Genomic DNA, 12,891 nt, shown 5'->3' with positions numbered 1-12,891 from the left:
GAGAGTATGAGCCCTTATGAGCAGGGCGATTTTCCTGTCCCCCGCCTATCTCTTCCTCCTAATAATGCTGCCCCCTGGGCCTTACGTACCCCTTCAGTGAAGTTGAACACAGTGGTCCTGTTCATGATGTTGGGGAGCGAGGCAATTGCCTTCTTTTCCATTGCCCGTGGATGTTGTGAACCTCGGGGGCATATTTGTTTATCTGCCTGGGCTCTTTTCTTTGCAGATCGAAGCGGAGGAGGTCTCCCGGACCAATGAGTTTGTGCAGCTGGAATTTCACGGCCAGGAATTGGATGACAAGGTAGGCACAGAGAGGAACGCTGGTCCTACGGGCACTACCAGGCCCAGCCCTAGACTGTTTGGCAACCCCCTGGGCAAGGCTAACTCTCCCCCCCCCCACCCGCACTGATAATGTCATCGAATCACATGGGGGATGTCCAATTTGGCGCGGCCTTCTGAGGGCACCAAATTGGACATAAGAACATAAGAGAAGCCATGTTGGATCAGGCCAAAGGCCCATCCAGTCCAACACTTCTGAGTCACGTAAGAACAGAAGAGAAGCCATGTTGGATCAGGCCAAAGGCCCATCCAGTCCAACACTCTGTGTCACATAAGAACATAGAGAAGCCATGTTGGATCAGGCCAAAGACCCACCCAGTCCAACACCTCTGTGTCACATAAGAACATAAGATAAGCCCTGTTGGATCAGGCCAAAGGCCCACCCAGTCCAACACTCTGTGTCACATAAGAACATAAGAAAAGCCATGTTGGATCAGGCCAATGGCCCATCCAGTCCAACACTCTGAGTCACGTAAGAACAGAAGAGAAGCCCTGTTGGATCAGGCCAAAGGCCCACCCAGTCCAACACTCTTGTGTCACATAAGAACATAAGAGAAGCCATGTTGGATCAGGCCAATGGCCCATCCAGTCCAACACTCTGAGTCACATAAGAACAGAAGAGAAGCCATGTTGGATCAGGCCAAAGGCCCCACCCAGTCCAACACTCTGTGTCACGTAAGAACATAAGAGAAGCCCTGTTGGATCAGGCCAATGGCCCCTCCATTCCAGCACTCTGTGTCACATAAGAAACAGAAGAGAAGCCATGTTGGATCAGGCCAATGGGCCCATCCAGTCCAACACTCTGAGTCACATAAGAGAAGCCATGTTGGATCAGGCCAATGGCCCATCCAGTCCAACACTCTGTGTCACATAAGAACATAAGAGAAGCCATGTTGGATCAGGCCAATGGCCCATCCAGTCCAACACTCTGAGTCACATAAGAGAAGCCATGTTGGATCAGGCCAATGGCCCATCCAGTCCAACACTCTGTGTCACATAAGAACATAAGAGAAGCCATGTTGGATCAGGCCAATGGCCCATCCAGTCCAACACTCTGAGTCACATAAGAGAAGCCATGTTGGATCAGGCCAATGGCCCATCCAGTCCAACACTCTGTGTCACATAAGAACATAAGAGAAGCCATGTTGGATCAGGCCAAAGGCCCATCCAGTCCAACACTCTGTGTCACACAGTGGCCAAAAAAACCAAGTGCCATCCAGGAGGTCCATCAGTGGGGCCAGGACACTAGAAGCTCTCCCACTGTTGCCCCCACCAAGCACCAAGAATACAGAGCATCACTGCCCCAGTCAAGAGAGTTCCAACAATATGCTGTGGCTAGTAGCCACTGATGGACCTCTGCGCCATATGTTTATCCAATTTCCCTCTTGAAGCTGTCTTTGCTTGTAGCCGCCGCCACCTCTCCTGTGGCAGTGAATTCCCACGTGTTACTCACCCTTTGGGTGAAGAAGTACTTCCTTTTATCAGTTCTGACTTGAACTGCTCAGCTATTTCATTGAATGTCCATGGGTTCTTGTGTTGTGAGAGAAGGAGAAAAGTACTTCTTTGGTTCTTGTGTTGTGAGAGAAGGAGAAAAGTACTTCTTTCTCTGCCTTCTCTACCCATGCATCCCCATGTGACTAGATGACAGTTGCCTCATTTGCCTAGCGGAACGTCCGGCCCTAGGCACCGCTGAGTTTTGAGAGGAAGAGATCAGTGGCATCTGAAAGCTTGTAACATTTGTTTTTGAAGTTTGGGCCCAATATTCTGTCTCCACACTGCTGTTTCTAAACAAGGTAGAAAAGTCTGGAGGACCCCTGGGCTGTAGTAATGCTATAGCATGCGGGACTCCGCCCCCCCGGGCTATAGCACGGGTGGCCAAACTGTGACTCGGAGCCACATGGGGTTCTTTCACACATATCGTGCAGCTCTCAGAGGTCGAGGAGGAACTTAATGCAGGTTTGCTCTCAAATAAGCATGCTCAGCACTGGGACCTCAGTTTTCTTATGAGTGCTGACCTGTAAGTAAGTGACTGTTTCTTTTGTGTGTGAAGTGGGGAAGGAGGAGGAAGTAGGCAAGCTCTTCTCCACCACAGAAGTCGCCCGGAGACCTAGAGCAGGAAAGAGAGTGCAAGAGCCGAAGGAGGGATGGAATTAAAGAAAGCTGCGCAGGGGTTCCCCCTTAGTTTCACAGCTCCTTCTAGCATGGTTGTGTTGTTCCTTGCTGTCAAGGCGAAGATTGAGGCATAACGATGCAAACAGTGGTCAGTGATTCCTATGATAACATCTGTGTTTCCTTCTCCCATTGGTGCCAAAAAATAATCCCCTAACCTTTCCCTATGCTGGTCTTATGGGGGCTGTTATTCCATCTTTTGTTTTTACGAAAGTCTCCTAGCATGGCTGTGTTGTAAAGTGCATACACTTGCATTTTATCTTTCTGTGCAAAGAAAGCATTAAGAGTTTTTAAAAAGCCGCACGTATAATATTTATTCGTGTCTCGCGGCTCTCAAACATCTGATGTTTATTCTGTGCGGCTCTTACGTTAAGCCACCCCTGGGCTATAATAACACTGTATACATCCTACTGCAGTGTGCTTGCATCTGTTTGAACTTATTCCTCCTTCCACATAGGATTTCTTCAGCAAGTCCGACCCCTTCCTGGAGATCTACAAGGTGAACAGCAACAACATGGAGCAGCTAGTTTGGAGGACAGAGGTGAGGGCAGTAACAGGTTTGGAGGACTGAACACAGTTTCCTGGGCAGGAGGAGGCGCTCAGAGCATGAGGGAAACAAACCGAAACCAGGGGGTGAGAAGACCAGGCAAAGAAAGGAGCTGCCAAGGAATCAAACCGGCCAGGCCAATTTGTTTAGAAGATGGAGCGGTCGCTGCTCCAGAGGTCTGCTCGAAGCAGTTCCCAAAGCGAAAAAAGAAAGCTCATTAATTAAATGACTGCGCTTAAATAAATGCAGGCGCTGCAAATCGACAGGAGTCTTCGCCCGGAGTTTCTTTTTTTCCCATCCAAGCTGTTGAGGAGAGGAAGAAGCTGGCATATTCCTCTCCTTTCCCTCCGAGGCCTTTCCCTTTTCCTGCCTCTAGACAGATTTGCAGACTTCCCTGGGCGAAGGGAGTCGAAACGTTTTTAAAAGCGATAAATCGTAAAGCAGGTGCGGGGATTTCGGGGGGTGAGATCGGGAGTCGACTTGGAAGGTGGTGGATCAGCCGTTGAAAGTAGGGTTGCCAACCTCCAGGTGATGGCTGGAGATCTGGGATTACAACTGTTCTTGAGGCAAAAGATAGCAGCTGCCTGGAGATAGCAGCTGCTTTGGAAGTTGGATTCTAGGACTGCCCCCCACCAAATCTCCAGGAATTTTCCGAGCTGAAGCTGGCAACCCTAGGCAGAGGGCCACAGGCTCGGTCCCGCATTTGGGGGTCGTTTTGTAGCAAAACAGGTGGTGGAGCTCATTAGCATATCTCATTAGCATATGCCTCCACCCCACCAGCCAAAAGCAACCTGACGCAAGAAAGGAGAGCCCCGGGCGAGCAAGGCCTGTTTGGGCTGGCTAGGATCCAGTCAGCCCAAGCAGGCCTCGCTCGCCTGGGGCTCTCTTGGGCCACCGCACTCCAGTCACAAGGCCAGCAAGCCACCCAAAATCAATAAGAAGTGGAGAAAGGGTGGCACAGGCTTCTCCAAGGGTTAATGAGGGCTGCTGGGGGCGTGGCAAAGCCCCTGGTGGTTGGCTGGCTGCCTGCTCTCCTAATCCAGGGATTGTTATGCAGCTGCACCTGCTATTCAATGGACAAGGTAGGTGGGGAGGAAGAGGGGGAACCCTCCGAAAGGTTCAGGTGCTGCACCCCTGTGATCTTCTGCTGGATCTGAGACCTGCCTGCATCTGAGGTAACGTTTTGTGTGTCGTTTCTCTTCCTGTTCTGTGCCAGGTGGTGAAGAACAACCTGAGCCCTCGGTGGGAGGCCTTCCGGGTCTCCCTGCAGTCTTTGTGCAGCTGCGACCCGGACAAGAGCATCAGGGTGAGCCTGGGGGTTGTGTCCCTGGCAGGGAGAAGATCGAGGGAGAAAAAGATTGGGGTGGATATTGGGCTGAGACCCCAAGACTCTGAAGGCAGGGGCTGGTTGCCCAAGTCATATCTGACATCCAGCGGTGGGAAGTGCTTTATCTCTGAAGGCGGGTTTGGAGCCGCAGGAAAAAAGCCGTGTTACCAGCCATGCTCTCTAGCATAGGCTGTGGGAGCTAGCTGTGAATCAGAAAGAAGAAGACTGCAGATTTATACCCTGCCCTTCTCTCTGAATCAGAGACTCAGCGGCTTACAGTATCCTTTATCTTCTTCCCCCACAACAGACACCTTGTGAGGTGCGTGGGGCTGAGAGAGCTTTCCAGAAGCTGCCCTTTCAAGGACAACTCCTGCAAGAGCTACGGCTGACCCAAAACACTCTGTGTCACATAAGAACATAAGAGAAGCCATGTTGGATCAGGCCAATGGCACATCCAGTCCGACACTCTGTGTCACATAAGAACAGAAGAGAAGCCATGTTGGATCAGGCCAATGGCCCATGCAGTCCAACACTCTGTGTCACATAAGAGAAGCCATGTTGGATCAGGCCAGTGGCCCATCCAGTCCAACTCTCTTTGTCACATAAGAAAATAAGAGAAGCCATGTTGGATCAGGCCAATGGCCCATCCACTCTGAGTCACATATGAACATAAGAGAAGCCATGTTGGACCAGGCCAGTGGCCCATCCAGTCAACACTCTGTGTCACATAAGGACATAAGAGAAGCCATGTTGGATCAGGCCAAAGGCCCATCCAGTCCCAACACTCTGTGTCACATAAGAACATAAGAGGAGCCATGTTGGATCAGGCCAATGGCCCATCCAGTCCAACACTCTGTGTCACATAAGAGGAGCCATGTTGGATCAGGCCAATGGCCCATCCAGTCCAACACTCTGTGTCACACAGTGGCCAAAAAACCCAAGTGCCATCAGGAGGTTCACAAGTGGAGCTAGAGACCTTTCCACTTTGCCCCCTCCCAAGCACCAAGAATACAGAGCATCACTGCCCAGACACTTTCAATAATATGCTGTGGCTAATAGCCACTGATGGACCTCTGCTCCATATGTTTATCCAATCCCCTCTTGAAGCTGGCTATGCTTGTAGCCGCCGCCACCTCCTGCGGCAGTGAATTCACATGTTAATCACCCTTTGGGTGAAGAAGGACTTCCTTTGATCCGTTCTAACCCGACTGCTCAGCAATTGCCCGTTTGCACCTGTGGCTCTTTGGTTTTTGTAGGGCTGGGGGAGTCGGCCGAGGCAGGCGCCCACCTCCAGCTGGGGCATTTCTCCCTGATGCCTCATTCTCGCTTTCTTCTTTCCAGTGCATCATTTACGATCACGACTCCAGTGGAAAGCATGACTATATTGGCGAATTCAGCACCACCTTCCAAGAGATGCTGCAGGCTTCTGCAGGAGAAGAGGTAATGAACTGGGAAGAGGGGGCATGCTGGGAGGGGCAGGAATCAGGGCACAGGAAAGAAAAACAGATGTGGGCATTGCAACCGGGTGACATTATGTGGTCAGGGCCAGCCCTAGAATGTCTGGCACCCTAGCTAGGGCTAACTTCTCGTCCCGTCCCCCCTGCACTGATAACATCACAGAGTCACATAGGGTGCCCAGTTCAGCGCCCCAGAGGGCTGGCATCCTAGGCGATAGCCTGTTTTTGCTTAGTCAAACCAAAAACCTCTGGGGGTATATGTGATCTAAAATTACTAGGCTGTAATGTCCATATGGTGTATCAAAATGTTTAATAAACCAGATGTCTCATAGACGTCAAAAAAGGCTCAGTCAGGCTTACAATTTTTTTGTCGGCTGTAGAATTGTTGTGGAGACCTTCAAGTGCCGTGGAAAAGAACAAAATTGAGCGTCGGATTAATTTTTGGGTTTTCTTAGTACATCCCAAGCCTGAAGGAATTGATGAATGAAACAGGAATTGCACATTAAGAATCCTGTCGCAATCTACAGTTTTGGGGATTGGAAGATAACGTGTTCTATTGTGAACGAGACCTGTGAGTCGGGTTGCCAAGTCCAATTCAAGAAATATCTGGGGAGTTTGGGGGTGGAGCCAGGAGACATTGGGGCGGAGCCAGGAGCAAGGGTGTGACAAGCATAATTGAACTCCAAGGGAGTTCTGGCCATCACATTTAAAGGGACGGCACACCTTTTAAAATGCCTTCCTTCCATAGGAAATAATGAAGGATAGGGGCACCTTCTTTTGGGGCTCATATAATTGGACCCCTGGTCCAATCGTTTTGAAACTTGGGGGGTATTTTGGGAGAGGCAGTAGATGCTGTACTGAAAATTTGGTGCCTCTACCTCAAAAAAACAGCCCCCCCTGAGAGTCCCCGATACCTCTAGATCAATTCCCCATTATACCCTATGAGAATCGATCTCCACATAGGGAATAATGAAGTGCCAGCAGACGTTTCCTTCCCTCTCTCCCCTCCACGCCTCTGTTTCTGGCAGGGATTGGCCTCTCTCCTCACGAGTTGCTGCCAGCTTCTTCCAAGTAACACAGACACCCCATCCCAAGAGGAGGCCTTTCAATCGGAGACTGAAGCCTCCGGAGGTGGAAAGTCACATGGTGGCTGTGGGGGCGGGGCTTCCCCCCGCTGGTCAGCTGACTGGGGGCGGGAAGGAGCCTGGGAAAGCGGAAGAACCCCCGCTGGGACCTAGGGATTGGCAAGCCTAGCTTTAAGAGACATTTCTATGAGACATCTAGTTTATTAAACATTTTGATATCCAGTATGGACATTACAGCCCAGTAATTTTGGATCACATCTACTCCCAGAGGTTTTTGGTTTGCCTCTTGTTCATGTGATTTTTCGTCTTGTTTTTGTTTCTTTTTGCTTAGTGGTAGGGCCAGCCCTTTATGTGGCGCTAGACAAGCCATGCTATGGGCCCCTGGCTTCTGGAGAAATGACAGATGGATAAAACGGAGGGGACACTGCAGAAGTCAGGGGTGGCCAATGGTAACTCTCCAGATGGTTTTTTTGCCTACAACTCCCATCAGCACCAGCCAGCATGGCCAATGGCTGGGGCTGATGGGAGTTGTAGGCAAAAAAATACCTCTCTAGAGCTATCGTTGGCCACCCCTGGCATAAGTCATCCGGAGGTTTCTCAGGAGGGAGGGATAGAGAGAGCTTCCACTTCAGGAGTTCTCAACCGTTTTGAGCCCTGCAAGCAACTTTAGGAATTCCGACACAATGACACAACTTTGAGCCTGGGAGACATTCTGACACAGGGACACGACTTAGGAGTTCTGGGCACAGCCACAACATGGCTGCTGCAAAATGGCTGCCAGAGGCAACGGAACCAGCCGCAAAATGGCTGCCCCAGCTTACCCTCAGTCATCCAGTGTAGAGCCTTGTGCTGTGCGGCTGCCAAGCAATGTTTTAAAAATCTCTGCTCAGCCAGTCGGGATACTTGCTGGGCAAAAGCCCCACCCACTTTCTAAAAATACTTCGCAAACACCAAGAAATAGGGTTGCCAATCCCCAGGTGGCGGCAGGGGATCCCCCGGTTTGGAAGCCCTCCCCTTTCTTCAGGGTCAGCAGAAAGATGGGGGGGGGGGAAGAGAAATGTCTGCTGGGTACTCCATTATTCCCTATGGAGACCGATTCCCATAGGGTATAATGAAGAATTGATCTGCAGGTATCTGGAGCTCGGGGATGGGGGCTGTGTTTTGAGATAGAGGCACCAAATTTGCAGCATAGCATCCAGTGCATCTCCCCAAAATACCCTCCAGGTTTCAAAAGGATTGGACCAGGGGGTCCAATTCTATGAGCTGCAAAAGAAGGTGCCCCTATCCTTCATTATTTCCAATGGAGGGAAGGCATTTAAAAGATGGCCAGAACTCCCTTTGGAGTTCAATTATACTTGTCGTAACCTTGCTCCTGGCTCCACCCCCAAAGTCCCCAGCTATTTTTTGATTTGCACTTGGCAACCCTACCAAGAAAGGTGTTGATGGGCGCTTCATACCTGCAACTCTTGTTATTTCCCCCTCCCAACTGAAAGAAAAGAAAGCCCTGCAATCTCTTATATCTTCTCCCGCAACGACACTCTGTGAGGTGTGTGGGGCTGAGAGGGCTCTCACAGCAGCTGCCCTTTCAAGGACAACTCCTGTGAGAGCGATGGCTGACCCAAGGCCATTCCAACAGCTGCAAGTGGAGGAGTGGGGAATCAAACCTGGTTCTCCCAGATAAGAGTCTGCACACTCAACCACTACACCAAACTGGCTCTCTGAACCACTACAGAGAGCCCCCCAGAAACTGACGGTGGGAGGAAATGGCATGATTTGAACGCAGCAGCAGCGCTTGCTGATTTGCCCCCTGCCCCAGGCATCACTACCTTTGGCTTATAGTAGTAGAAACGGAAAGTGAATGCCTGAGTACTCTATATACCATCACAAATGCTATTGAAACTGATATAAATACAGAGACCATGCATAAAGTTGCCAAATTTTGTTCCCATGCAATCAAATTCCATTTTATGGTTCTTACAAATTAATGTCGAGGTAACAGATTATAATTTTAACCTGTGTATTCTAGTTAATATTTTTTCTGGAGCTGTCTAATTTTTAATTTTTTTTAAATTATATGTGCTATATTTATTAAGCTAGAAGATGTTTGACCACTACTGTATTATTTGTCATATCTCATTATTTGTACTAATGTCCTATATTTTATTTTCACATTTATTTTTTAAATAGTTTACGTTTCACCTATTTAGGTCCATCTTGATTTTTACAATTTTTATGTGGCTGTTGTTGGCCTGCGTTGTGCTGTGTGTATTTGGTCATGAACCGTAATAAAGCAAACTGAACTGAAAGTGACCCTGCTCAACTCAGGGCAGCTGGTTAGGATAAGAGCGAGGGCATCAAAACCAGCGCTTCTGGGTCCATTCAGTCACACTTTTTCTCCTCGGCTTTATGTATGACCAGAGTCCCGTTTTCCATGGCAGGTCAAATGGGCGTGCATCAACCACAAGTACCTTGAGAAGAAGAAACATTACAAGAACTCGGGGCACATCGTCCTCACTCAGTGCAAGGTGAGCCGCCAGGGCGAGAAAGGCTCACGCGCAGTCGTGGCAGTGGAGGGGGGGCAAAGATTGGGACTGGGGCTATGGCATGGCACTCAGGCGCCTGGTACTCTTTGTCCTTGCACCTTTGTTCTGGACAGTCTTCAAGGGCAGCCCCAAGTAGAGTACATTGCAGTAATCTATAGCTTCTGGACTATAACATATGAACATATGAAGCTGCCTTCTACTGAATCAGACCCTCGGTCCATCAAAGTCAGTCTTGTCTACTCAGACTGGCAGCGGCTCTCCGGGGTCTCAAGCTGAGTTTTTTCGCGCCTATGTGCCTGAACCCTTTTTAGTCGGAGATGCCAGGGATTGGACCTGGGACCCTCTGCTAACCCAGCAGATGCTCTACCACTGAGCCACCATCCCTCCCCAAGTAGAGTACATTGCAGTAATCTATAGCTTCTGGACAGTCTTCAAGGGCAACCCCAAGTAGAGTACATTGCAGTTATTTATAGCTTCTAGATAGTCTTCAAGGGCAACCCTAAGTATTGTAGTAATCTATAGCTTCTGGACAGTCTTCAAGGGCAACCCCAAGTAGAGTACATTGCAGTAATCTATAGCTTCTGGACAGTCTTCAAGGGCAACCCCAAGTAGAGTACATTGCAGTAATCTATAGCTTCTGGACAGTCTTCAAGGGCAACCCCAAGTAGAGTACATTGTAGTAATCTAACCTAGCTGTTACCAGGGTGTGCACCGCCAGAGGATTATTGCAACACGTGATCATTTTTCTGTTGTTGCCGCCCACCGTGGGTCCTTTCTGCATCAGGAGAAAAGTGGGAAACGTCAGTAGCCTTACTCTCTCTCTCTCTCGGCTTGGCTTCGCGAACGAAGATTTAAGAAGGGTGCAATAGTCCACATTTGCTGCAGGCTCGCTGGTGGCTGACAAGACCAATGTGGGAAAGGCAGGTCCGGCCACAGCGGCTGCAGGGAAAAGTCTGATTTAGGGTTGGTCCTGTAGCAGTGCGATTCTTCCTCAATCTCCTTTTGTCCTCAAGACCAGCTATGCGTGTGTTCTCAAAGGAAGAGACAGCCTGGTGGATGGTGTGCCTCCATGCTTTGCGATCTGAGGCTAGGTCAGACCACTGGTGATGGTTGATGTGACAGGTGCTAAGGGATTTCTTCAAGGAGTCCTTGTACCTCTTCTTTGGTGCCCCTCTATTTCGATGGCCGGTGGAGAGTTCGCCATACAGGGCAATCTTGGGAAGGCGGTGGTTTTCTATCCTAGAAATATGCCCTGCCCAGCGCAGCTGCGTCTTCAACAGCAGTGCCTCGATGCTGGTAACCTCTGCCCGCTTGAGGACTTCAGTGTTGGTCACAAAGTCACTCCAGTGGATGTTGAGGATGGTGCGAAGGCAGCGCTGATGAAAGCGCTCAAGGAGTCGCAGGTGATGACGGTATAAAACCCACGATTCGGAGCCGTAGATGAGGGTTGTCATCACAACCGCTTTGTAAACATTGATCTTTGTGCCTTTTTTCAGATGCTTGTTGCTCCACACTCTTTTGTGCAGTCGGCCAAAGGCACGGTTTGCCTTTGCCAGCCTGTTGTCAATCTCCTTGTCGATCTTGGCATCTGAGGAGATGATGCACCCCAGGTAGCTGAACTGCTGGACTGTCTTCAGAACTGATTCACCCACAGTGATGCAGGGAGGGTGATAATCTTCCTGGGGTGCAGGCTGGTGGAGAACTTCTGTCTTCTTCAGACTAACTTCTAGGCCGAATAGCTTGGCAGCCTCTGCAAAGCAGGACGTCATATGCTGCAGAGCTGATACCGAGTGGGAGACGAGTGCAGCATCATCAGCAAATAGTAGCTCTCGGATGAGTTTTTCCATTGTCTTGGAGTGGGCCTTTAGTCGCCTCAGGTTGAACAGGCTGCCATCGGTGCGATAGCGGACTATATAACTAAATAACTCTCCAGGGGGCCAGTTTACTCAGTAAACGGGAGCAGGTGGAAGGTTGATCCTTTCCTCTCCTATTGCCAGGGAGCTGATCTACCCTGCTCCTACTTAGGGAAGTTTAACAAGATGGGGATAGCAGATCGCCAATGTATTCTCTGGCCTTTAAGTTCCGTCCAGATAATGCTGAACATAAAAAGCTGCTGCATGCTGAGTCAGACGGTTCGTCCACCTTCCTTGGTGTTGCCTTCCAGGTCCTTAGATAGGCTAGTGCCTTTCCCAAGGCTGTGATGTGGCTTTGGAGGTGCAAAGGATAGGATCCGAGACTTTCGGACATGCAACGCAGGCGTTCTGCTGATGAATGACCCCCCCAGGCTACGAACAGACCGTTGTCGTTGATGTTCTTAAACTGGCAAACGCTTAATTAGCATTAACAGCAAAGGGGGGGGGGGATGTGTTGCTTTGTACTGTTGGACGGAGCACCAAAGCAATTATGAAATTGCCTTTGAAGTCTCGGGCGATTTCTTGAACCTGAATCAGAACCACAGATGGGGTTTTTTTTTAATTGCTGTCTGACGGAGTGGCAGGGGAGAAGAAGCAATTTGCATCCCCCTGCGGGGCTTGTTTGTGGGGAAAGGAAGGTGGGGCAGAAAGAAGCAAGGGGGAGAGAGGTGAAGGTTTGTTAGACAAACAAAGGCAGGGAGGGGAGAAAGATATCAGCTCTGGCGTTTGAGGGGAGGCACAGCCAGTGAGGGTGGAGTTAAAGTAGTGCATGCGGAGGTCTTGAAAAAAAGACTCGGGTAGCTCTCAGCCTGAGTTTCTGGTTTCACACTGAAAGTCTCCTTTGGATATGATTCCCAGTGGATGTTCTGACCTGGGCACCTGTATAGAGAAATTGTTTAGGGACTTTGCACTGCAATTTAGACAGGTAACCCGTCCTATTTAATACCAGACACACTGATAAGGACTGCTGTTGGAACCTTTTATTGCGCATGGACCAAGAAACCATCTCAGAATTCTGCACCTAAGAGTATTCTGCACAATAAGAGAAGCCATGTTGGATCAGGCCAACGGCCCATCCAGTCCAACACTCTGTGTCACATAAGAACATAAGAGAAGCCATGTTGGATCAGGCCAACGGCCCATCCAGTCCAACACTCTGTGTCACATAAGAACATAAGAGAAGCCATGTTGGATCAGGCCAACGGCCCATCCAGTCCAACACTCTGTGTCACATAAGAACATAAGAGAAGCCATGTTGGATCAGGCCAACGGCCCATCCAGTCCAACACTCTGTGTCACATAAGAACATAAGAGAAGCCATGTTGGATCAGGCCAACGGCCCATCCAGTCCAACACTCTGTGTCACATAAGAACATAAGAGAAGCCATGTTGGATCAGGCCAATGGCCCATCCAGTCCAACACTCTGTGTCACATAAGAACATAAGAGAAGCCATGTTGGATCAGGCCAATGGCCCATCCAGTCCAACACTCTGTGTCACATAAGAACATA

The 12,891-nt window shown here is 49.7% G+C and overlaps 2 protein-coding genes across 2 annotated transcripts in view; one reads left to right on the top strand and one right to left on the bottom strand.

The window, feature by feature from the left end:
• Positions 1-12,891, top strand: part of CPNE6 (copine 6) — a 31,718-nt gene that overhangs the window by 3,580 nt on the left and 15,247 nt on the right. Inside the window, 5 exon segments of the mRNA XM_060255364.1 lie at positions 227-301; positions 2,966-3,049; positions 4,272-4,361; positions 5,724-5,822; positions 9,363-9,449. Coding sequence (XP_060111347.1) covers positions 227-301; positions 2,966-3,049; positions 4,272-4,361; positions 5,724-5,822; positions 9,363-9,449 — 435 coding nt within the window.
• Positions 1-12,891, bottom strand: part of LOC132583743 (dehydrogenase/reductase SDR family member 4-like) — a 206,255-nt gene that overhangs the window by 192,554 nt on the left and 810 nt on the right. The window lies entirely within an intron of this gene.

This window comes from Heteronotia binoei, chromosome 15, assembly GCF_032191835.1.
Source record: "Heteronotia binoei isolate CCM8104 ecotype False Entrance Well chromosome 15, APGP_CSIRO_Hbin_v1, whole genome shotgun sequence".
Taxonomy (NCBI): domain Eukaryota; kingdom Metazoa; phylum Chordata; class Lepidosauria; order Squamata; family Gekkonidae; genus Heteronotia; species Heteronotia binoei.
This window is presented reverse-complemented; position numbering and strand designations above follow the sequence as displayed.